This window comes from Pristiophorus japonicus, chromosome 6, assembly GCF_044704955.1.
Source record: "Pristiophorus japonicus isolate sPriJap1 chromosome 6, sPriJap1.hap1, whole genome shotgun sequence".
Lineage (NCBI taxonomy): Eukaryota > Metazoa > Chordata > Chondrichthyes > Pristiophoridae > Pristiophorus > Pristiophorus japonicus.
The window spans coordinates 226616081-226643164 of record NC_091982.1 but is presented as its reverse complement, the minus strand read 5'-3'; the positions used below and the strand labels follow the sequence as shown (position 1 = coordinate 226643164).

Genomic DNA, 27084 nt, shown 5'->3' with positions numbered 1-27084 from the left:
ATGGATCTGTGGACCTGCACTCCAAGGTCCTTTTGTTCCTCTACACTTTATGTATCGTATTATTTAAAATGTATTCCCTTGCCTTGTTAGACCTCCCCAAATGCATTACCTCACACTTATCCTGATTGAATTCTATTTGCCACTGTTCTGCCCACCTGACCATCTGCAATGCACAGATTTCTTCTTCATTATCAACCACACAGCCTATTTTAGTGTCATCTACAAACTTCTTTATCATACTGCCAACATTCAAGTCCAAGTCATTGATATATACCACACAAAGCAAGGGACCCAGAACTGAGCCCTGTGGAACCCCCACTGGGTACAGCCTTCCAGTCACAAAAACACCCATCAACCATGCCTCCGGGCCAATTTTGGATCCAACTTGCCACTTTGCCCTGGATCCCATGGGCTTTTACTTTCATGACCTGCCTGCCATGTCGGACCTTATCGAAAGCTTTGCTAAAATCCATATACACTACATCAAACGTACTGCCCTCATCGATCCTCCTGGTTACCTCCTCGAAAAATTCAAGCAAGTTAGTCGGACACGACCTTCCCTGAACAAATCCATGCTGACTGACCTTGATTAATCAGTGTCTTTCCAACTGAAGATTTATCCTGTCCCTCAGAATTTTTTTCCAATAATTTTCCCACCACTGAGGTTAGGCTGACTGGCCTGTAATTACCCGGTCTATCCCTTTCTCCCTTTTTAAACAAAGGTACAATATTAGCAGTCCTCCAATCCTCCGACACCGCACCTGTAGCCAGAGAGGAGCAGGAGTGCTTCCTCTGGGCCCCAAAGCTCCCTCTCTCCGATCCCCCTCCCCCTGATTTGTCCCTGATTAGAATAGCATGGGTGAGTCTTTGATACTGACAGCCCCCTCTTGGTAAATTGTAGTAGGTTATGCGAATTTCAGTCAGCTTGCACTTCTCTGAGGAGATGTTTGCTGCACACAGCACCTTGTCATTAGGAAATGTAACATTGAATTTGACATGTCTTATCTCACTGGTTCCATTAACAATATGTGAGAAATTCTGTGGCTGATGAGCTGATAAATAGAAACATAGAAAATAGATGCAGGAGTAGGCCCTTCGAGCCTGCACCACCATTCAATAAAATCATGGTTGATCATTCACCTCAGTACCACTTTCCTGCTTTCTCTCCATACCCCTTGATCCCTTTAGCCGTAAGGGCCACATCTAATTCCCTTTTGAATATATTTAACGAACTAGCATCAACAACTCTCTGCGGTAGAGAATTCCACAGGTTAACAACTCTGAGAGAAGAAGTTTCTCCTCATCTCGGTCCTAAATGGCTTACCCCTTATCCTTGGATTGTGTTCCCTGGTTCTGGACTTTCCCAACATTGGGAACATTCTTCCTGCATCTAACCTGTCCAATCCCGTCGGAATTTTATATGTTTCTATGAGATCCCCTCTCAAACTTCTAAACTCCAGTGAATACAGGCCCAGTCAATCCAGTCCCTCCTCATATGTCAGTCCTGCCATCCCGGGAATCAGTCTGGTGAACCTTCGCTGCACTCCCTCAATAGCAAGAACATCCTTCCTCAGATTAGGAGACCAAAACTGAACACAATATTCCAGGTGAGGCCTCACCAAGGCCCTGTACAACTGCAGTAAGACCTCCCTGCTCCTATACTCAAATCCCCTAGCTATGAAGGCCATTTGTCTTCTTCACCGCCTGCTGTACCTGCATGTCACCTTTCAATGACTGATGTACCATGACAGCCAGGTCTCGTTGCACCTCCCCTTTTCCTAATCTGCCGCCATTCAGATAATATTCTGCCATCATGTTTTTGCCACAAAAGTGGATAACCTCAAATTTATCCACATTATACTGCATCTGCCATGCATTTGCCCAATCACCTAACCTGTCCAAGTCACCCTGCAGCCTCTTAGTGTTCTCCTCACAGCTCACACCGCCACTCAGCTTAGTGTCATCTGCATACTTGGAGATATTACATTCAATTCCTTTGTCTAAATCATCAATGTATATGGTAAATAGCTGGGATCCCAGCACTGAACCTTGCGGTACCCCACTAGTCACTGCCTGCCAATCTGATTCGGTTGGTCCTTATGCATGTCATAATGTTGCCTGTTGAATTGGAGAATTGATCGCATGCACACAAAGCAGCTCACCAATACTCACCTGTACATCAATTCAAATTTGTGACTTTCTCCAATCGTTGCTGTTTGCTGACTTATTTCCTCTTTAACTGCAGGGATGTGCCTTGGCCGAAAGGTTTTAGTACATTCCCAAAGGAGTGAGGGGGAGGTGTCAGGCGAGTCATTAGTAAAGGGTATTGTAATAACATATTAACCCACGACTGAGGCAGAGGGGAAACGTGTGCGGGTGGTAGGAGGAAGCCAGTCTGCCGTCGGGAATCTCTCCGTCTGCTTCGGCAACTTTGCAACAATCCTAACAGCTGGCTGCTTCCTGGCTAGCATGGCAGAAATCCTTGTTAACACTTCCTGTCTTTGTGAATTTTGTTTTCATTAAGGTGAGGGATGTTAGTGCTAGGGAATGGAACGTGTTGCATTTCAGACATCCACTGTTAACTTTAGGCACTTCGAGGTCAGGTGTATATCAGTTGGATTTATAGCAAAGCTCGTTCTACTCTGTCCAAATCTCAGGTTGCGTGACACCAGCTGTGCAACGTTTTTTCCACTTCCTACAGCAGCGTCTTTAAATGCGATTACTGGTGAGCAGTTTATGCTGCAGACCATGGCCACTGGACTTTGAGATTGGCTGACGCAGAACCTTTAGAGATGAGACATTTGTCCCACGAGTCTGGATAGGATTTGAGTTCGGTGTCAGAGATGAAAGGCCAGTGTCCAATCACTACACTGTTGCCCAGTCAATACTCTGAGCAATCGGTTCATGTCATTACTCCAGGCCTATTGTCTATCTCTGGTTAGCCGTGGCTAAAGAGAAGTCCCAGTTCATATTGATATTAAATTATGCTTGTGTAAACAAAAACGTAGTTTATCTAAAATTGTACCGCACTGTACACGGACGATTGCTCCCAAAGTTAAAGCTCTCTAATGAGATTTTATTAAATTTGTTTGTGTATTAAACATAAGGCAGAATTCAAGCTTGATACTTTCATGTTCGGCAGGCAACTATTATTAATTTCAAAGATTGCTATCCACTCATGCAGAGCTTCCTGATTGAAGCGGTTAATGAAGTTGTGTTCAGTGCATTTGTACTTTATAGCTCTGTTCCCCAGTTAAAGATTTTCTGAGGGGTTTGGATTGAATACAATGCAAATTTGTGGGTCTCAGTTTATTTAACCCTTTACTGTCATGGTACTTAATCTGCTGAAGTGAGTACTTTAGAAGCAACTTCGAGAGATTCTGTAGTGAAATGGGTTAGCACTTTGCAGTTTCAAATGTGGGACACGATGGGGCCGAAATTCAGTCTCCCGAAAATGCCTCTTACCGTCGGAAAGTGGCGGCCAAGCGACAGTCGAGTGGGCGCCGATTTGGAGTCCAATGGCCGCCGGCAACGAAACTCACCTTGGGTGGTGGTTCCGGTGGCCCCGCTGCTGCCGACTGCCCTAAGTGCGTCATCAAAGCACGCGCCACTGATCTCCCGCACCTCCACCGAAATTCAGCTACAAAAATCTTGGGGCCGCCGAGCGGTGCTCGCAACAACTTTTCCTGTCGGTGCACCTTGCTTTCAGTGTGTGCGACATGGCAGTGCAACGGCCATTCAATGGGCAGGCCCATTGCCGCGGCCACCATGTATTTTTTTGTTGGCCGACTGCTAGGTCGGCTCAACTATTATACCCCCGGGTTCGGCCGGGCCACCAACAGGCAGCCTGGCGCCTCCTCTTGGGTGCCAGGCCGCTGGACCGGCTGAAACCCTCCCTGGTGGACCTAACTAAAATATTCACAGAGCTCTCGTAGTGGCTCTCCACTTTAAGTGAAGGGGAGAGCCACGATGACGCATTCGCATCATGCTGACTGACACTGGCGGAGTCTCCAACCCGCCTCCACATCCGTCCCTCTAGAGTGCTCACCGCCGCATTTCCACCCCATTATGACCGACTTCTGGTCCACTCCAAAAAAAACGACAAAGAGCTGAATTTCGCACAGGAGGCCACCTCATCCACTGCGGTGGTGAAAACACGTCAGAAGCACTGAATTTCTGCCCCGATGAGTCCAACTGATGGGATGAAAGTCAACAGTCGTTGACAGCTGTAAAGATCCTAAGGGAAATGAGGTTGGATTGTCTCGACCCAACACCCCATCGGCCCAGTCTGCTGCTCAGACCTGTCCATAATTTGCCACAAATTTACCATGTTGGTGAGAGAGGCCACAAGGATGTGGGGTGAGGGGAGAGAAAAGAAAGTTCCTTTGAGGCTGGCAATCTGTTGCAAGAACTTTAACCTTCATTTTACCTCTGTTATACCCGACAAAGAAATATCATAGAATCATAGAAGTTTACGGTTCAGAAGGAGGCCATTTGGCCCATTGTGTCTCTGCCGGCCGAAAAAGAGCTATCCAACCTCCTGCTTTCCAGCTCTTGTTCCGTAGCCTTGTAGGTTACAGCACTTCAAGTGCATATCCAAGTACTTTTTAAATGTGATGAGGATTTCTTAGAGAAAGAACTTCAATTATTTAGCCCCTTATTATCACAGGACATCTCCCAGCTTTTTTTTTACAATCAAATTTTCACACAGCCAGGTCTTACAAACAATAAACGAATGAAGGAGCAGATGATTTGGTTTTGCTGCCGTTAGTCTCCTAGTGAACAAGCCTCACTCTGCTCTTCCTTCAATAGTGCCATGGGATCTTTTCCATTCCCTTCAGCGGACAGATGAGGACTGGTTTTAATGTCTCATCCAAAAGATTGGTGGCATTGCTGGTATGGAAAAATGACGGATTGCCTAACGTTAACATCTCTTGCCTGGATGAACACACAAGTTCACGCAAGCAAATCATTTTCAATGAGAGGGAATTAGTTTGTAAAGGTGAAGACCTGGATAGAGCACAGATTGGCATCTAAGTGTAAATTGTACATATCCAGTTTAATGCGCTTAGAAAACTTTACAATGATACCTGAGCAACAGTTAGACAGAGGCAATAAACCTGTCTGAGCGGAGGAGTGTCGGAACTTTACACAAAGTCACTGACGGTGAGGGTCAGCAGCACACGGAGAATTGGCAGCACCATGTGGAATTAAAAGCCATGCTGGGAGGGGGTTGTTTTAGTCAATCACGGTAATGTGTTGCTCTCCTTGCAATGTGGTACACTGCCGTTCTGTGCATTTATTTATTGCCGAGAGCATGCAGAAATCAAGCGCAGGTCGCGGAAGGAGCGTGCGGAAAACCTGTCCCACCCTCCCTTTCCTTCAAACACTGTCTGTCCCACCTGTGACAAAGACTGTAATTCCCGTATTGGACTGTACAGCCACCTAAGAACTCATTCTAAGAGTGGAAGCAAGTCTTCCTCAATTCCGAGGGACTGCCTATGATGATGATGATGGTTTAACTATACAGGGTTTTTTTCATTTTACTTAATTTTCTCCCCATCAGTTCTGAAATCACTCATTCCTCTTAGAATGTGGCTCTGCAGTTTCCCACAGCACGTGAGTCATTTTCATGTGCAAGGATCAGAAGGCTATTCAATTGGCATGACAGCCAACCTCGCAACGCATGCCTGCGCCCTCGCATACACGTGCACGCACACACGTACCTGCGCACACACGTGCACATGTACCCGCGCAAACATGCACATGTACACGCACAGAAACACACATGCACACGTACCCGTGCGCACACGCACACATATGCACATGCACACACTCGTGCGCACATGCCTACGTACGCGCGCACACATACCCACACACGCACAAGCACCCACACGCACAAGCACACACACGTACCTTCGCACAGGCACGTGCACACACATGCACATGCACACACAGGTACCTCCGCACACGTGCACACACACACGCGCGCACACATTGGGAAGCAATTACAAATGGGAACTGTGGATCAGTTTTCCTCTCCCTAGTGCTGAGTGCTGAGCTTGTTGTAACAGTTCCATTGTAGCCCTGGATACGATCACCTAACTTAGCGCAGAACACTGATCGACTATGGGCCTTTCTGCTCTGTGTAGCTCAGTACAATGGCCTCAATTTTCCCCACGGCTGTATCTTGGCGTACTTGAAGAGCTATACCCGTTTTTCTTTTGGCCTAACTACGGCAAAAAAAATCATCCAAGTTTCCCCGTTTGAATTGTTCATTTTGGTGCCGCCTAGCTTGTCCTTTAGCTTTGGAGTGGAACCTAAGATCTGCGCCAAAAAGATCGGGTTGCCATGGTAATGAGGGACACACTGCGGGCTGAGGCTGGAAAGTGAAACATACAACACTGGAAGCTCACAGCAACCTGCACAAGCACCTTGCACATTGCAGCAGCTTACCAGCATTAAATTGTTGGTGTTTATGACAAAAGTCTATCCCCCCTCCCCTCACCCGCCCCCCACCCGCTCCTCCCCCCAATGTTGGTGTCAGTACCCGCTACTATCCCAGGCCAAAGGGCCTCCCCCCCCCCCCCCCCCCACTCTTTTAGCCCTCCCCCTCCTCCCCCACACCACCCCCCCCATCCGGGCGGGGAACTGTGCATCTGCTGTGCTGATTCTTTTACCTGCACCGATTTTCTTAACTGCCCAGAAGGTTTTACCAGAGAGGTCAGATACGCGGTCTTAATTGGAGTAAATTGGAGCTGGCCAAACTTGCTTAAATGGCCAGAATTGGCACGGGTGGCAGGTTACGACCCCAATAAGGAAAAAAAAAACGAACCTAAAAAATTGTAACTAACTGAGTTACTCTGGTGCACAATCTTTGGGGCAACTTGGATTTTTTAATTGAGGCCAAAAAAACGGCGCAAATAACTGGAAAATTGAGCCCCATATGATGTACTTGTCCCATATGTAGCAATGGTCCTTGTAATTCAAAAAGTAATTCATTGAGCAAAGCAATTGACATGCTATAGTTTTGTGTTAAATGATCTCATTGTGGGAATATTTACCTCTTAGTTTTTAAGATGTATCATGTACAAGACACTTTTTTTCCCTGTTGATTCTTTCCTGCATTTTGCAAATCTCCCCTCCTGTGAGATGTGCAATTTCAATAGCAACTGGTAGGTCGGGCGACCTGGTTCAAGGTGTACAGGCCCTCTCGATCTGGGGACTAGGTATGAGGGTGGGTGAATTGACTCATCTTTTGCAGTTGCATGTTTGAAACCACCTTTTATAAAAATATATTATATATATATAAGCAGCAAAGAGTCTAGGACCCTGTGTGAATGTAAATCAGCCGAAACTGCTTGATGCCTCATAACAGCTTTCTATCTATCTTGTATTTTTCAGCGGCATTATGTACGGCTTTGTCATGGCGATGACCAGCCTTGGCCAGCTTACCGAGCATGATTTCTACTTCACCGACTGTTTGTTCTTTGGAGCTTTGATTTCAGCCACTGACCCAGGCAAGTAACGAAGGAAAAGTTCGATGACAAAGCAAACCATGTGTGGCAGACAGCCGTGGGTCATACATACCACCGCCACTAGTGATTGCTGCCACATCAGCATCTGATTCCCACTTTTCATCACTCCACCATTGGCGGCCATGCCCTCAGGCGCCTAGGCCTTAAGCTCTGGAATTCCCTCCCTAAACCCCTCTGCCTCTCCCATCTCTCTTTTCCCCCCCCCCTCTAAGTCCTTAACTCTTTGACCAAACTTTTGGCCAGCTATCCTAATATCTCTGCATGTGGCTCAGTGTCAAATTTTGTCTGATAACATACTCGTGAAAATCAGGCTGTTTACAAAAAGCTGATTCTTGGTGTTTTTTCTGCATTCCGAGGCATGGTGATTGGGGGGAAGGGAGGAAAGGAGAAGGTTGATAGATGTAACTTAAAGAGAGGAAGTCTTGCCCTTAATAATAGTGATTTCAACCTTAGCATCGGAACATTGCTGCTGCAAGCCCAACTCCTTCCAATTTATCTCCAGTCCTCCCAGTCCAGCCTGTGCTGTAGTTGAACTGGCTCCTATTTGTTTTATGGGAACAGAGGCTCTTGACGCAGGCAACTGTTAGGGTTAACATCTCCTGTCACATCCCAAACTGAACCGCAGGGCCGGTCCGCGGAGAGAAGAGTGTCATGGTTTAAGGTCTGAGATCTGACGTTTGATTTACTGATGGTGAACTTTGATAACTGCTTCACAACAGACACCTGTTTTAAAAAAAAAATATAGAGATTTTTTTTTACCCAGCTTACACTTCAGAAACTTTTAAGCAGCCTACTCAAAAATGAGACGATACAGTGCAAAACCGGGTGGGTGGGAATTCTAACGGGAGGCAAACACAGGCAGGTTTTTCTCCCTCCTGGTGAAACCCATCCAGCAGGCTCCAGGACCTATTATTATGGAACGCAAAGGCCTGAGGCCTATTGCATGGAGGTGCACTAGACACGGGGGCAATGTGCGCATAAAGTGCTTCGTGCTCTGGGAACTTGGCAAGACTTGGATTGCAAATGGAGTCCGCTCCCCATAATGCAACTGGTGCACCCACGAAATGCAAGGGTGGGCCGCAGGGATCATTATTATTTAAAGAAAATTAGTAATGCTTCACAATACAATGGCCGCTCAGCTTACCTACAGCCAGTATTCTCTTTAATTTTTCTTTGGCTGCGCGACCTGCGTGTGTGCATTCTCGCCCATCTAAGAGCTGGTGAGCCGGCTGAACTGTTGAGCTTCAAAAGGAGCGATTTTTGCTGGGGGCAGGCAAGGTTGGGGAGGCGGGGGGGGCGGGGGAGGGCGGGGGGAGCCATCTTCCCCTCCTTCCCCACTGAAAGTCTGATGGCCATGTTCGCACCAGCAATTGATGTGCTGCTGGGGCAGAGAATCTCAACCCCGTAAACTCTTGCAGCAAGTCACGAGCCGTACGCTGAGAGCAGCATTCAAATACTGGAAGGAGCCCAACCTTGCATTATCGTGTGAGGCCCGTTCACTTGTGCACGAGCGCTCTGCGCGCTTGAGCGGCAGCAGGCCCACTGTGCGCTGGTGTAACATTATCAGCCCCAGTGTTCGGCAGTGGTGTAGACAATGTGGGTCTTGGTGGGTGCAGAGGAGGTTTGCTAGAATGGTCCCAGGGATGAGGGACTTCAGCTATCTGGAGAAGCTGGGGTTGTTCTCTGGAGCAGAGAAGGTTAATGGGAGATATAGTCGAGGTGTTCACAATCATGAGGCGTTTTGATGGAGTAAATCAGTAGATAAGGAGAAACAATTTCCAGGGGCAGGAGGATTGGTAACCAGAGGGCACAGATTTAAGGTCATTGGCTAAAGACCCAGAGGAGAGATGAAGAGGAATTTCTTGACGCAGAGAACTGTCAGTTCTTAGATTTCTGCTCAATCAGGTGAACCATTCATTGGTCCTGACACAGATATCTAGTCTCCAGCTGCAGAACATCCCTGCTGCTAACAGCGAAACGTGAGATTTTAATGCTAATAGCACAGGGACTTACACTGGCTGTAAAACCAAATGGATTCGCCTTCCTCCCTGCCACAAAAAGAACTGCAATCCTGTGCTCGCTTCCTGCAGGAGTATTTCCAGTGAAGTGTTTTGCTATATTTTGGATTGGAAGAGTGTGCACATCATTGGCGCCTTTCAAATGCTGCTGCATGCTACTGGAGGGTTGCCTAGCAACAGCAGCATAGCACTGATCAAGAGCCTGCAGGGCCTGTGACCAAGTGACGATCAACTCCTCAGGAAGCCTCCGTTATATTCCAGCAGCTGCAGTTACCTCGGGGTTAAGGCCTGGTTGGGGTTAATCTTGTCCAGCCCAGCCTCCTGCTACCCGCCCAACTAATAGTTTGCTCTGTTGTTGTTTCTCCACGCACAGTGACGGTGCTGGCCATCTTTCACGAGCTCGACGTGGACACACAACTCTACACGCTGCTCTTCGGGGAGAGTGTTTTGAATGATGCAGTCGCCATAGTCCTGACTTTGTAAGTGTCGAACCGCACACGAGGCCCGAATCAGAGCTGGTTTTCGAGTAGCTGATGTCACCAGGGTATGGGTTGGTAACAAGATGCTGTATTTCAGATGGGCAGGATTCAGGTTCGCCCAGGTGACTCGCACCACAACATTGTGATACAAGGCCACAGTGCTTCTAATATCGAAACTCTAGGCATAAAAAATCATTCTATATTTTCGATTAACTCCAAATAACATTCCTTCCTTTTGGGGGCTGGTGTAATATACTCCCCTTTACATTCACAAATCACCTCGCAGGGGAACAGTTTATATACCGAGAATAATTACAGGCTGCAGCTAGCAACCAGTGCCTCCTACATCCTCTTTCCTTTGATGTTTCCTTTAGTTCTGTTCTGTCCAATTCACAAACTATTGACACACAGTCTTGTACACTGAAGAGATTTAGAGCCTGCGATTACTGTTGCCGATATTAGTGGCTGAATGTTTGATGCATTCTCTTGTCCGTTATTTTAGCAGAAGTTTGGCCTGTTTAACATTATAGCTCAACACTTGTGTTGAAATACCAGAGAGAGATATGTCACACACATGTTTTAGGCATTGGCCTGCTGATACTGGCTTCAATAATTTGAAGGCTTAAATCTCGACTGGCCACCAGTATTTCAACTCAAGTAATAAATGGTGATCGGGACAAAAGAGAATTAAAATTTCCTGAGATAATTACTGATGAGGAAGGCCATTCGGCACATCTTATTTTATCCATCCAGAAAGGTCCTAAAGTTCCCCACATTGTAACTCCAATTATTAAGTGATTCCAGGACTTTATCTCCAATACTCGATCTGGAAATCCTTCAGTTCTGTTTTGTAAAGTTCACAAACCATGGACACGGAGTCATGTACACAGAGTTAGAAATGACTGATTGCACACATCGATCACTCTTTGTACATTGCTAATATTAGGCCTCGAATTACTGTTTACTAGTTTGTGGCCCCTTGTTCAACTTTCAAACGGTTATTTAATGTAATTTAGATTTACTTTTCCCATTTCTTAAACAATAGTTTATAACTGTAAATGTTCACCCCTCTGACACCATCCTTCCAGGCTGAAAAGCTCAGGTTTCACCGGTCTTGCCTCATAACTCAGGCCCCTGACACGAGGGATCAACCTATGGCTCTTCTTTGCACTGCCTCTTGTGCTTGACGGGCACAAAGTATTCAGGGTGTGCTGCGACTAGAACGCTATAAGGGTTCATTACTACTTCCCATGGCTTGCTTGGCTTGCTCTGCGCTGGTTGGTCATAGTCAGCGTTAAGTCCACTAAGACTCCTTTATCTTTATCCTGAGCTATTTCAGCATCATTCATGGAATATGGGTGTCGCCTGTTTTTGCTGTACTTTGTACTTACCTGCATTAAATTTAATCTCTTATTGTTCTGCCCACTCATTCTGCAATTTCTGAGCTGCCTCCTCCAATTACACTGCTTCTCCTAGTTTGGTATTATTTGTAAATTTGGCTCCTTTGCGTTGAATTTTTGAATCCAGGTCATTTATGTAAATTAGAAACAGTAATGGTCCCAGTACCAAGCCCGGAAGCATCTCACTGAATCCTTCCCCCACCCTGACATAACTCCTTGATCAAGTACCCATTGTCTTCCACTGTTCAGCCAGTTTATTATCCATTTGCAAGATTTTTCCTGAATCGTCACAGCTCTGAGTTTAATTAATAGCTTGTCAAAAGCATTTTTGAAATTTAAGAACACCGTGTCATCGGGCTTTCACAGTCCACTTGAGTTGTCACTTCCTCAAAGTAGTTGAGGCAAGTTCTTCCCCTAATGAATCAATGCTGAATCCTGTATATTAGAATCATACAATCACGAGAATTTACAGCATGGAAGGAGGCCTTTTCGGCCCATCGTGTCCGCGCCGGCCGACCAAGAGCCACCCAGCCGAATCACACTTTCCAGCTCTCGGTCCGTAGCCCTGTAGGTTATGGCACTTTAAGTGCACATCCAAATACTTTTTAAATGTGGTGAGGGTTTCTGCCTCTACCACCCTTTCAGGCAGTGAGTTCCAGACCCTCACCACCCCCTGGGTGAAGAAATTTCCACTCATATGTGCTCTAAACCTCCCTCCCCCACCCCCAATTCCTTTAAATCTATGCTCCGGGATTGTTGACCCCTCTGCCAAGGGAAATAGGCCCTATCTATTCACTGTATCCAGGCTCCTCATAATTTTATCCTCCTCAACTACTTGGAAAGACATGATTTAATCAAGGACAGTCAGCACCTTGGTCACCAGATCAGCCATGATCTTATTGAATGGCGGAGCAGGCTCGAGGGGCTAGATGGCCTGCTCCTGTTCCTAATTCTTATGTTCTTATGTTCAATCAGATCTCCCCTCAGCCTCTCCTTTGTTCCAAAGAAAACAGACCCAGCATCTCCAATCTTTCCTCATAGCCAAAATTCTCCAGTCCAGGCAACATTCTTGTAAATCTCCTCTGCACCCTTTCCAGTGTAATCACATATTTCCTGTAATGTGGTGACCAGAACTGCAGACAGTACTCCAGCTGCGGCCTAACTAGTGTTTTATATAGTTCAAGCATAACCTCCCTGCTCTTGTATTCCATGCCACGACTAATAAAGGCAAGTATTCCATATGCTGCCTTAACCACCTTATCTACCTGGCCTGCTACCTTCAGGGATCTGTGGACCTGCACTTCAAGGTCCCTTTGTTCCTCTACACTTTTCAGTGTCGTACCATTTAATGTGTATTCCCTTGCCTTGTTAGACGTCCCAAAATGTATTACCTCACATTTATGCGGATTGAATTCCATTTGCCACTGTTCTGCCCTCCTGACCAGTACATGGATATCTTCCTGCTGTCCGCAGCTTTCTTCTTCTTTATCAACCACACAGTCTATGTTAGTGTCATTTGCAAATATTTTAATCATACCCCCAACATTTAGGTGCAAGTCATTGATATATACCACAAAAAGCAAGGGACCCAGCACTGAGCCCAGCGGAACCTCACAGGATACAGCCTTCCAGTCACAAATACACTCATCAACCATTACCCTTTGCTTCCTGCTTCCGAGCCAATTTTGAATTCAACTTGCCATTTTACCCTGGATCCCATGGGCTTTTACTTTCGTGACCAGTCTGCCATGTGGGACCTGATCAAAAGCTTTGCTAAAATGCATATACATTACTTCATATGCACTGCCCTCATTGACCCTCCTGGTTACCTCAAAAAATTCAATCAAGTTAGTCAGACACGATCTTCCCTTAACAAATCCATGCTGATTTGTCCTTGATTAAATAATGTCTTTCCAAATGAAGATTTATCCTGTCCCTCCAGGATTTTTTTCCAATAATTTTCCCACTACTGTGGTTAGGCTGACTGGCCTGTAATTACTCGGTCTATCCCTTTCTCCCTTTTTAAACAAAGGTACCACATTAGCAGTCCTCATTTCCTCTGGCACCACACCTGTAGCCAGAGAGGATTGGAAAATGATGGTCAGAGCCTCTGCTATTTCCTCTTTTGCTTCTCTTAACAGCCTGGGATACATTTCATCCAGGCCTGGGGATTTACCCACTTTCAAAACTGTTAAGCCCCTTAATACTTCCTATCTCACTATGTTTATCTCATCTAATATTTCATATTCCTCCCTCATTGTAAAATCTGCATCGTCCCTCTCTTTTTTGTGAAAACAGATGCAAAGTATTCATTAAGAATCCTACCCACGTCTTCTGCCTCCACACACTGATTTCCTTTATGGTCTTTAATAGGCCCCACTCTTTCTCTAGTTATCCTCTTGCTCGTAATGTATTTATAAAACATCTTTGGGTTTTCTCTGATTTTACTTGCCAACATTCTTTCCTGCTCTCTCTTTGCTTTCCTGATATCTTTTTTAATTGCACCCCTGCACTTTTTATACTTCTCTAGAGTCTCTGCAGTATTGAGTTCTCGGAATCTGTCATAAGCTTCCCTTTTTTTCTTTATCTTACCCTGTATGTCCCTTGACATCCAGGGGGCTCTAGATTTGTTAGCCCCACCTTTTTTTTAAGGGAACATCCTTACTCTGTACCCTCAGGATTTCCTTGAATGCCTCCCACTGCTCTGACACTGATTTACCATCAAATCGCCCTTTCCAGTCCACTTTGGCCAAATCCCATCTTGGCTCAGCAAAATTGGCTTTACCCCAATGGAGAACTTTTATTCCTGGTCCCCCTTTGTCCTTTTCCATAATTACCCTAAATCTAACTTAATGATGATCACTAGCACCAAAATGCTCTCCCACTGATACCCCTTCCACCTGCCCCTCTTCATTCCCCAAAACCAAGTCCAGATAATACTGCACAGATAATCCTCAAGTTTACTCCTGTTTACTCAATCAAACTGACATGGAGTGGTAGTAGAATTAATGTCTCTAATTGCCTGTGTCCATTTTGTCAGCCATTTTGAAGAGAAAGAAAGACTTAGACATTTATATTTATATTTTCCAGTCCTCTTTTGGATCTGGACATGGTGCCGGAGGATTGGAGGACTGCTAATGTAGTACCCTAGTTTAAGAAGGGAGAAAGGGACAGGCCGAATAATTACAGGCCTGTCGGCCTAAGCTCAGTGGTGGGAAAATTATTGGAAAAAATCCTGAAAGATATAATTCACACTTATCTCATGCAGCCATTCCTTCCCGTCGCGCCTAGGCAAAGCTCTGCACACTAGCTTTCTCCGGTGGGGTCACTAGGGGGCGCTACGGGGCAGCGCAAACCAAATGTTGCATCTGTGTCCATACCAGGGGCGTTGCCCACCGACGCGATGCTCTCGGGCGATACTCCTCACCGCAGCCGGTACCGGCACACTGAATTTGCCGAGCAGCGCTAATGCCTGCGCTTGCAGCTGCAAAACCTTTAGCGCCCCTGTTACCACCCTCTCCAGCTGAATTTCTCCCCGCTAGTCCTTTCCTGGGGGTGATGGAACCTAAAGTTGCCGGAGTCGGACTTGTCCCCTTTTTTGAAGCTCATCATGATTATGGCATCTCTAAGATCTGCCGGCATGCTCTCCTCCTTCCAGATAAGGTAAATGAGGTCATATATTCGTGCCAAACGTGCCTCTCCGCCATGCTTCAGTGCTTCGGGGGGAATTCCATCTGCTCCTGTTGCCTTGTTATTCTTCAGCTGGCAGATGGACTTTTCTACCTTGTGCCGGGCTGGGGTTGTGCTGCGATGGTGACGGGTAGCATGCTGCGTGATGGAGTCAAGGACACTCGCGTTGAAGACAGAGTCTCGGTTAAGGGGATCTTCTAAGTGCTCCTTCCAACAGGCACTGACTGCCTCTCTGTCCTTGATGAGTACCTCACCGTTCTTGACCCTCAGTGCGAGAGCATGGGCCTTACACTAAACATCCGTAAGACAAAGGTCCTCTGCCAACCTGATCCTGCCACACAGCACTGCCTCCTGATTGTCCAAGGCCTCGCCGTGGATTTTGATAATGTGGACCATTTTCCATACCGCGGGAGCCTACTGTCAACAAGAGCAGACATTAATAATGAGGTCCAGCACCACCTTCAGTGTGCCAGTGCAGCCTTCGGTCGCCTGAGGAAGAGAGTGTTTGAAGACCAGGACCTCAAATCCTGCATCAATCTCATGGTCTACAGTAATGATACCCGCCCGCCGATATGGCTCAGAGATGTGGACTATGTATAACAGATACCTCAAAACGCTGGACAATTACCACCAACGATGTCTCCGCAAGATCCCGCAAATCCATTGGCAGGACAGATGCACCAGAGAGTTGGTGGTGTCGCTCAGGCCAACTTCCCCAGCATCGAAGCACTGACCACACTCGATCAGCTCCGCTGGCAGGCCACATTGTTCGCATGCCCGACACGAGATCCCCAAAGCAAGCACTCAATGCGGAGCTTCGACACGCCAAGCGAGCCCCAGGTGGGCAGAGGAAACGCATCAAGGACACCCTCAAAGCCTCCCTGATAAAGTGCAGCATCCCCACCGACTCCTGGGAATCCCTGGCCCAAGACTGTCCAAAGTGAAGGAAGTGCATCCGGGAGGGCGCCGAGCACCTCGAGTCCCATCGCCGAGAGCATGCATAAGCCAAGTGCAGGCAGCGGAAGGAGCGTGCGGCAAACCAGTCCCACCCACCCCTTCCCTCAACCACAGTCTGCCCCACCTGTGACAGGGACTGTAGGTCCAGTATTGGACTGTTCAGTCACCTGAAAACTCACTTTGAGTGGAAGCAAGTCTTCCTTGACTCCGAGGGATTGCCTATGATGATGATGGAACCTAAATCAGAGAATGCGTCAACCTTAGCTTATAATTGCACATAGGCTCTGGCAGTGAGCTTGAGCAGTTTTGACAGACACTTAAGCGTGGGTCACCACTGTTCCCTTCAGCAAGGAAATGGTGATTACCAATCGAAGGGGAAAAGAGCAAAACTATTTTAAAAAATCTCCAAAAATGTGTTGATGTCCATGTATATAATGAAAAGCTTATATACTGAGGCTGTTGGGAAAAGTCCACCTTTAGCTTTGAGTAAAAACTTGATATCCCAGTCAGAAAGAATGGGGAATTTTAGCCACAAAAACAGATGGGTTGTGGTTCGGTCAGATGATAAAATTTAAAAAATCTCAAACCCACCTCCAACCCCCCCCCCCCCCAACTTCCGGATTTAGTGGAGGCGGGACAAGGGGCGGCTAGCCAACCCGCATCCCAGGAGGCAGGTTGGAAATTTTAATGTTTTAATGAGACTGCTAGCCTTTGATTTAACCTGTTAAGCTGATTTATCAGCGGTCAGCCGGGTTTCCCAGGCTTTGGGAAACCCGACAGCTGAAGGGAGGTGAGGAGAGCTTTGGGGAGAAGGTGAGTACCTTTACAGCACCACTTGTGGGCCAGGAGGACCAGGGCACTTCCACCTGGCCCCCCCCCCCCCAAGCTCCCCCGTCATCAGATCCCCCCTCCCCCCCTCCAATACCAAGACCCGCAGGGCCGAGGATCGAACTGCCCCAGATCCCAGTAGCAATTGCAAGCTCCCTACCTGTTCATGCAGTCTGCTTCCCATCCGACTGCAAGCAAAGCCAGTCAATCAGGCTGACATCCGGGCGGGGGGCCTGTCCAGGAGAGACGTCGCATGTAGTGGAGCTAACAATCCACAGTGGGGAAAACTGGAACAGTTTCCTTGAAACTCCGTAACCCAGCCCTGTCAATATCGGGGCCAAGGTGTTTGGCAATATGTCAATTCTAGTTTGCAAAAGTGATTTAAATTGAGCAACGTCACAAGAAAACAACAGCTTATTGCTGCAAGGTGCACTTTTTTCTGCTTCCTTTGATTTGCACGTCGTGCTCCCCTGGAGAAGGGAGGTCAGTCCTGGGAAATGATATTTGTGTATTCTGGTTGAGTCAAGCATGGATTACAACTCTAGAAAATGGTACTCACTGCACAGATGTAAACTCCCGAGAGATTTAGTAATTTCCAATGCATTTGTGTTGTTTGTGAAAATTATTACAATTTAAAAAAATTAGTGAGGGAGATGTGGCTGAGAGTGAAGGCTGAGGTAACACTGGAGACTGCTGCCTGGATCATGGCACGCAGTCAGCAGGAAATTGGCGTCACGCTGAAAAAAGAACGATAGGGCGATAGCACCTTCTTGTTGGTATCTGCGGTGGTTCTCAGTGGAAATCACTTCAGCCTCGACCTGGTATTAAGCATAAGCCGGCACCATAATATTCCACAACGTGTTGGGCATTAATTGTCACTGCACTAGCCGATTCACTCAGAGAAGACACACAAAGATGGCTGAGGTGGGGAATTAGAGTATGTCCCACTGATGCAATTGGTACAACCTCTGCCTTTATGGTGAAGGCACGTTGGGCCACATGCAGATAGGATAATTACACAGCAGCTATCCTATGCTGTGTACCTGACCCAGGAAGTGCTTGATGCTGACACTTGGTGCTAAAAGGGGACGTGTTCTACTCCTCGGCACTGAGCTCCTGCTCTAACATGGAGGCAGCAAAACTTTTAATGAAAGAGATTTTTGCTTGTGATCCACATGGAAGTAAAAAGAACAAAATGATCCCCATCCTCATGTGGGCGCACACACTCTGCCAAAAGTGTATGCGTGAATGTGTGAATTGATGCCAGTGTTGGCATTTAATGAGTTTCAGGATCTCACAATCTTATGTTTTGCTTATTGTCCTTTGTAGATAGCAGCAGCCTCTCAGCACCAGAAACAAGTGAAGTAAATCTAAGAATATTATCAAATATTTGTAAGACCTACCCTTTCTTTAATTGTAAAATGTTTGAAGACATTGGCCCCAAGTTTCGTGCCGCGGCGAAAACGGCGTACCTCGAGCTGGGCGCCTGTTTTCCGTGCCGAAAACTGCGCCTAAAAAAAAGTCCGATATTCTGTCTGCTTGGCGCGCTCTTTGCAGTAGGGGCGGAGCCTAACACTCGCGGCGATTTTCTAAGTAGCAGGGGGTGGGTACAATTTAAATTAGCCTTCGTGGTGCCGGCAACCCTGCACGTGCGCGTTGGAGCGTGCGCGCACGCGCAGTCTCACAGAAACATTGACACTCGGCCATTTTTAAAAATACTGCAGAAAAAGTGAAGATTTGTTTCTTGGACCCCTGCAAAGGCTTGTAATTTAATTTTTTTTGATATTTCTGTGTGTGAGGGAGTGCTTTTAGCAGCACTGCTGAATAAATCACCTGCTGAAATCAGTGAGTTCAGCTTTTCACTGCTAAACTTGCAGAACCGGTGCTGCATTGGTGCATGCAAATTAAGGACTGTGTGTTTGGAGAAATAAGAGTGCCAATTCAACTTTTCAATAATACGTGGTGTTGACAATGCAGCACCCATTTTGCAAATTTAAATGTAAAACTGTCGAAGTGGCTGCCTCTCCCTGTCCAAATGGCCTCAGTCTCCCTGACAGCTCGAAGGCTGCTGCTGTATCTTCGGCTGCCGGCCAGCCACTGACGCCGCTGATATCCTATGGCCGAATGGCCTCACGTCCGTCCGCTGCTGATTCTTTGGCTGCCGGCCAGCCACTGACGCCGCCCCTAAAGCGTGGCCGAATGGCCTCAAGAACCTTAATGAGCTGCGTGTGTCCTGCGTTGATTCTTCGGCTGCCGGCCAGCCACTGACGCCGCTGCTATCTCATGGCCGAATGGTCTCACATCGGTCCGTTGATTCTTTGGCTGCCGGCCAGCCGCTGACGCCGCTGATATCTCATGGCCGAATGGCCTCGGGTCCGTCCGGTGCTGCTTCTTCGCAGCCAGCCATGAAGAGAATGAAGGCCTGCCTCAAGCACTGCAGCTCAGCTCGAAGCTTGCTGCCGTCGAGACACTGATGCCATACCGCTGCCTGTCTCCAACATGAAAGGCCTGCCTGAAGCACTTTCACACAGGTAGGAACATGGTTTATTTAATCTTTTCTTTGTTTATAAATTTTTATTCAGGTTGGATTTATTTGTATAAGTATAACTAAGAATTGATTGTAGAATTTAATGACTTCCCTTCCCCCCCTCCCCCCCCCCCCACCATTCCCTACGCCTAATTTGTAACCTCCGCCTGATTTTCTAAAGTGTAGACAAGGTTTTTTCGAGCGTACAAAAATCTTCACTTACTCCATTCTAAGTTAGTTTGGAGTAAGTTTTCACTCACGAAACTTTGAAATCAGGCGTAAGTGGCCGGACACGCCTCCTTTTGAAAAAAAAATTCTGTTCCAAAGTGAAACTGTTCTAACTGACTAGAACTGGAGCAAACTAAATGTGGAGAATTCTGATTTCTAAGATACCCCGTTCTACACCAGTTGCTCCTAAAAAATCAGGAGCAAATCATGTGGAAACTTGGGGCCTACATTTCCCCATTGCAACATTCTCCATTCGGGATTTATCGAATGCTGGTGGAATTGTTAACGATCGGTTGGAGGATATGGTTAAAACCCTGAGAGATGTGAGAAAGGGAATTAAGTGGATAATGCTGAACTTGGCTGTGATGCTGTTAATTGGTTCCTGGCACATTTGAGCCAATCTAGTTGGTAAACACTACATTTTAATTAAAAATAAAATCTGCATAAAATGCTTATTAGAATGCTCTGTAGCAAAGAGATGAACCCGATTATTTTTTTACAAATACAATCCATTTTATATGGGACCCTCTGTTGGGTCAGTCCCCGGACCGGGGTGGTGATTCATTGTGGCCTGCTGCCATCATGAGGATATAGTCCTTGCCACCATGTATACAGCGAAGAGCTGAAGGAGGAGGAAGGGAGAAGCAACCAACTCAGCCCCTTTCTGGCTGGGCTGTACATGATCAACTCATTCGACTGCGGTACCAGTGAAAGCAACCTCAACTCTCCATTCACCAACAGTCCCACATCTTACCTTCCTTCTTTTACTGACTATCACAGCAGCACTTTGGCCACAATGCTACAATAAAAGCCATCACAAAACAAACATTCCAAACCAAATTTATAAACCCAATATGACATAGCAAAGTTAACTCTTCACCCTTGCGCATTCCCTTAGTGCCCGTCTTCCATAAGCCTTTGCCTGTCCCGGTGCTCCTACGCAGTACTTCCCCAGAGGCTGCAGCAAGGCTGCTGGAAGGCTGCTGACTTTCCGTGGGGGAGACTGCAGATGGCCTGGGAGGATGACCTCGAGCAGCTCTGGGCCTAGAAGACCAAGCTTCGGAACTGCATCACTTCGGCATGGGCGGCAGCAGTCCAGGCTGGCTGGCTGACGAGCAACGTTCAGGGCACTCGCAGGGTAGCAGTGGTGGGAGGACAAATGGTGCCATCCTGAGAGAGGATGGCAAGTTCATGCTCCACTGCCACTCACCTGGTGCCTCAGCAATCCTAGTAATCTGTTGCAGGACAGATTGCTGGACTGTTCTGACATGCTGCAAGCCCCCTTTGAACACTGGCAACTGCAGCCATGATAGCAGCAAGCGGCACTTGCATAGCAACAAGCTGAGCTTGCATAGCAACAAGCTTCACTTGCATGACTTCAGTCTGAGCTTCCACTGTAGCACTCGGATGTTGAGTGGCTTCTGCTGGTACTGCAATTGAAGCTTGAGACATTGACCATGAGAAGCAGCGTCATGGTTGGGTCCACAAGTGCGCTAATGGAGTTGCCCATCACTTCCAGGCTGGAAAGCATGAGCTCCAAGCTCTGCGCAAAGCCCTGTGCACGGTTGGTGCTGGATTCCTTGACATTGCACACGTGGTTTCTGGCAGGCCTGCCAGTGCACCGAGAATGTCATTGTGCATACCCACTAGCCTCCCCATCGAAGTACTCAGCTGAGTTCTCTGCAGCAGAAACCATGTGCGACCTCTCTCCCGGCGAGAGGTCTCCATGGCACCTGCGCTACCCTTTTGCCCTGCCCTGGCTGCAGGCCTCTCGTGCCCGGTGACTCACCATGTGCAGGCCCTGTCTCAATGCTATCCGGGGAGGGGCAGCGGGCGGCAGGGGGCGGGGGTGGTGTCATTGAGTGACGGTGTTGTGTCTACAGCGTCACTGCTTTCTTCCTCTTGCAGTTCCTGCACCTCCGCCACTGCCTGGCCAGGTTGCAGTTCTTGGCTATCTGTAAGGAGAAAGACCCAAGGGAAGTGGTGGAGGGGGTGGGGGTGAGTGGGGCTGGTGGGTGGGGAGGTGGGGATGGGGGGTGCGGAAGTAATAAATGCATGCTTCATCATGTGCAGCTTATAAATCAGAAGAGATTGAGTGTTGAGGGAAAGTGGGCTGTGAGAGGAGGATTAGTTATGTGGATACCGTCATCTTGGATTGTTACTGCCCCGCCACTGGCCAGGGGCTCTAATAATCTCCAGTACCCTCTTCTCCATTGGGATAAGGTCATGCAAGCATGCCTGTCTCCCTGTGGACAGCCTCTGATGCCTCCGCTTGTGCACCAGCTTCAGAAAGGGAAGTATGCCAGTGAGTGTGGTGATGCGCCCCTCAAGGTTGAATAGCTGGCAGTGTGTGCAGCTGTGAGATGCGGTGTGAGGCTTGCAGCAGTGTTGAGTGTGTGAGGATGAGGTGAAGCTATGAATGTGAGGTAGGAGTCATGATTGATCGATAACGTTGGTAGGTGAGTGATGGGGGCGTGGTGAATTGAGCAGTGGCTGAGTCTGGTGGTTCAATTGTAAGGATGTGGTATTTGAAGATGGACTCACTGACCTTGACCACTCGTGAGGTCATTAAACTTTTTACGGCACTGCATCCAGGTCCTCGAGGCTACACTGCTGGCATTGACCGCGATTTGGCACAGAGTTTGTCCAGAGGGCCTCCTGGCCCCCTGTGCAGGACCTCTCTCCTCCTGTACATCTCCTGCACTAAGGCCTTCAGTGCTGTGCCAGAGAATCTTGGAGCCCGCGCTCTGCCCCAATGCACCATTATTCAGTGTTGTTCCTGCTCAGACTGTCTTCCCCAGCCACTTCCAACACCTGCTGCAGCCAGAGTGCATCTCTCCTTTAAAAGGTGCAGTCTGCCTTTAGGTACTGCGGGCTAGCTTTAAGTGATTTTAGCCTCATATGAACATAGGAACATAAGAAATAGGAGCAGGAGTAGGCCATACGGCCGCTCTGCCATTTAATAGGATCATGGCTGATCCTGTCATGGACTCAGGTCCACTTCCCTGCCCGCTCCCCATAACCCCTTATCCCCTTATCGGTTAAGAAGCTGTCTTTCTCTGTCTTAAATTTATTCAATGTCCTGGCTTCCACAGCTCTCTGATGCAATGAATTCCACAGATTTACAACCCTCAGAGAAGAAATTTCTCCTCATCTCAGTTTTAAATGGGCGGCCCCTTATTCTAAGATCATGCCCTCTAGTTCTAGTCTCCCCCATCAGTGGAAACATCTTCACTGCATCCACCTTGTTAAACCCCCTCATAATCTTATACGTTTCGATAAGATCACCTCTCATTCTTCTGAATTGCAATGAGTATAGGCCCAACCTCCTCAACCTTTCCTCATCTTGGAATCAACCTAGTGAACCTTCTCTGAACTGCCTCCAAAGCAAGTATATCCTTTTGAAATATGGAAACCAAAACTGTATGCAGTATTCCAGGTGTGGCCTTACCAATACCCTGTAACTGTAGCAAGACTTCCCTGCTTTTATACTCTATCCTCTTTGCAATAAAGACCAAGATTCCATTGACCTTCCTGAACACTTGCTATACCTGCATGCTAACCTTTTGTGTTTCATGCACAAGTACCCCCAGGTCCCGATGTACTGTAGTACTTGGCAATTTTTCTCCATTTAAATAATAACTTGCTCTTAGATTTTTTTTTCTGCCAATGTGCATGACCTCACACTTTCCCACATTATACTCCAGCTGCCAAATTTGTGCCCACTCACTTAGCTTGTTTATGTCCCTTTGCAGATTTTTTGTGTCCTCCTCACACATTGCTTTTCCTCCTATCTTTGTATCGTCAGCAAACTTGGCTACGTTACACTCAGTCCCTTCTTCCAAGTCATTAATATAGATTGTAAATAGTTGAGGTCCCAGCACTAATCCCTGTGGCACCCCACTAATGATCTCGGGCCCCCTGTTGAGGTGTGCAGCCACTAAGGAGCGTGCTCCGCACTAGGCTACCTCTGGTGTCCCCCAATATCTATACTTGGCCCCCTCCTATTTCCCATCTACATGTTGCCCCTTGGCGACATCATCTGAAAACACGGCATCAGTTTCCACATGTTCGCTGACGACACCCAGCTCTACCTCACCACCACTTCTCTCGACCCCTCCACGGTCTCTAAATTGTCAGACTGCCTGTCCGACATCCAGTTCTGGATGATGAGAAACTTTCTCCAATTAAATATTGGGAAGACCGAAGCCATTGTTTTCGGTCCCCACTACAAATTCCATTCCCTAGACACTGACTCCAGCCCTCTCCCCAACTCCTATCTGAGGCTGAACCAGCTTGTTCGCAACCTCGGTGTCATATTTGACTCTGAATTGAGCTTCCGACCACATACCCACAGCATAACTAAGACCGCCTATTTCCATTTCCGTAACATCGCCCGGCTCCGCCCTTGTCTCAACTCGTCCGCTGTTGAAGCCCTCATTCATGCCTTTGTTACCTCTAGACTTGACTCTTCCAACGCACTCCTGGCCGGCCTCCCACATTCTACCTTAGGTAAACTTGAGGTGATCCAAACCCGGCTGCCCGTGTCCAAACTCGGACCAAGTCCCGTTCACCCATCACCTCTTTGCTAGCTGACCTACGTTGGCACCCGGTTAAGCAATGCTACAATTTCAAAATTCTCATCCTTGTTTTCAAATCCCTCCCTATCTCTGTAATCTCCTTTAGCCCCACAACCCCCCGAGATATCTGCGCTCCTCTAATTCTGGCCTCTTGAGTACGCGCTCAACCATTGGCGGACGTGCCTTCTATTGCCTAGGCCCTAAGCTCTGGAATTCTATGCCTAAACCTCTCCGCTTCTCTACACCTCTCTCCTCCTTAAACCTACCTCTTTGACCAAGCTTTTGGTCATCTGCCCTAATTACTCCTTATGTGGCTCGGTGTCAATTATTTGTTTTATAATACTCTGAACCACCTTGGGATGTTTTACTACACTGAAACTGTTGTGCATCTGTAAAGAATGCACTCCCATGTTCCGCCATCAGGGAGCACAACCCCTGAAGTCCCAAGGGATCCCAGCCTCCCTTGGGAGCACTGTATGTAAGCCAGCCCCTAAGGCCTGTTACTCACTCTGGAGGGTCTTAATAAAGTCTGAGGTCACTGTTACTTTAACTTCCCTGTGTGCCATCTCATCTGTGTTAGGAACACAATAACTGGTGACGAGTATACGAATCCAACGCAAAGATGCAACAAACTGTGGGCATCCTGGAGAAGTGCTCGGCGAGTTATCGGTTCTACACGTGCCAGCGATTTGAAGGTCAGGAAGTGGCGAGCTACTTTGCAGAGCTAAGGCGACTTGCAGGACAATGTGAGTTTCATGGCTACCTGGAGCAGATGCTCAGAGACTTTTTTGTACTGGGCATTGGCCACGAGACCATCCTACGAAAACTTTTGGCTGTAGAGACACCGACCCTCAGTAAGGCCATTGCAATAGCACAGGCGTTTATGTCCACCAAACAAATCTCTCAGCACACAAATGCTAGCAATGTTCATAAATTAACTGGAACTGTGTTTGCGATCAGAAATGTACAGGGCAGAAACCACAAGTCTGCAACTGCCAGCAGGCCTAAGGTGACCAAGATGACTGAGTCCGCAACAAAGGATGAATGCAAGGCACTTCACACCTTGTTGGCGTTGTGGAGGCTTCCATTCAGCCTATTCATGCTGCTTCAAAGGGTATGTTTGCAAGAGCTGTGGAACAATGGGGCACCTCCAACGAGTTTGCAGACAAGCTGCAAGCTCTGCAAAACCTGCTAGCCACCACGTGGCAGAGGAAGATCGGTCCATGGTGGATCAAAGCAATTTCGAGCCTGAGAGAGAGGAGGCAGATGCTGAAGTACACGGGGCGCACACATTTTCAAATGTCCACCTATAATGCTAAATGGAAAATTGAATGACTTACCCGTAGCCATGGAACTGGACACTGGCGCTAGCCAATCCATCATGAGTAAAAAGATGTTTGAGAGACTGTGGTGCAACAAGGCACTCAGACCAGCTCTGAGCCCCATCCACATGAAACTGAGAATGTACACCAAAGAGCTCATCACTGTCCTGGGCAGCGCCATGGTCAAGGTCACCTATGAGGGCACGGTGCACGAACTGCCACTCTGGATTTTCCCGGGCGATGGCGCCACACTGCTTGGAAGGAGCTGGCTGGACAAATTCCGCTGGAACAGGGATGACATCCGACTGCTATCATATGTCGATGAGGCCTCATGTACCCAGGCTCTTAACAAGTTTCCTTCCCTTTTTGAGCCAGGCATTGGAAACTTTTCCGGGGCGAAGGTGCGGATCCACTTGGTCCCAGAGGCACGACCCATTCACCACAAGGCATGAGTGGTACCTCACATGATGAGAGAGAGAGTGGAAATCTAGCTGGACAGGCTGCAACGCGAGGGCATCATCTCCCCAGTGGAATTCACCGAGTGGGCCAGCCCAATTGTTCCAGTACTCAAAAGTGATGGCACGGTCAGGATTTGCGGCGATTATGAAGTAACTATTACTTATTTCTCGCCACAGGACCAATACCCGCTACCTAAGGCAGACGACCTATTAGCGACACTGGCAGGAGGCAAGACGTTCACCAAGCTCGACCTGACTTCGGCCTACATGACGCAGGAGCTGGAGGAGTCTTCGAAGGGCCTCATCTGCATCAACACGCACAAGGGACTGTTCATCTACAACAGATGCCCGTTTGGAATTCGGTCGGCTGCAGCGATCCTCCAGAGAAACATGGAGAGCCTACTCAAGTTGGTACCACGCACGGTGGTTTTTCAGGATGATATATTGGTCACGGGTCGGGACACCGTCGAGCACCTATAAAACCTGGAGGAGGTCCTCCAGCGACTGGATCACGTAGGGCTGTGGCTGAAGAGATCGAAATGCATCTTCATGGCAAAAGAAATTGAGTTTTTGGGGAGAAAGATCGCGGCGGACGGCATTCGGCCCACAGACGCCAAGATCGAGGCTATCAGGAACGCGCCCAGACCACAGAACGTCACGGAACTGCGGTCGTTCCTGGGACTCCTCAACTATTTTGGTAACTTCCTACCAGGTTTAAGCACCTACTTAAAGCCCCTACACATGTTATTGTGTAAAGGTGAGAACTGGGTATGGGGAAAAATAACAAGTAATTGCTTTTGAGAAAGCCAGAAACATTTTATGCTCCAACAAGCTGCTTGTATTGTATAACCTGTTGCTAGCATGTGATGCATCGTCGTACGGAGTCGGGTGTGTATTACAACAAGCTAATGTTGCGGGAAAGTTGCAACCTGTCGCTTATGCCTCCAGGAGCTGGTCTAAGGCCGAGAGGGCCTACAGCATGATTGAGAAAGAGGCATTAGCGTGTGTGTTTGGGGTAAAGAAAATGCAGCAGTACCTGTTGGCCTCAAATTTGAGCTG

At 47.7% G+C, this 27084-nt stretch overlaps 1 protein-coding gene across 1 annotated transcript in view; it reads left to right on the top strand.

The window, feature by feature from the left end:
- Positions 1-27084, top strand: part of LOC139265983 (sodium/hydrogen exchanger 9-like) — a 571812-nt gene that overhangs the window by 153481 nt on the left and 391247 nt on the right. Inside the window, exons 5-6 of the mRNA XM_070883664.1 lie at positions 7405-7520; positions 9930-10035. Coding sequence (XP_070739765.1) covers positions 7405-7520; positions 9930-10035 — 222 coding nt within the window. The remainder of the gene's footprint in view (positions 1-7404; positions 7521-9929; positions 10036-27084) is intronic.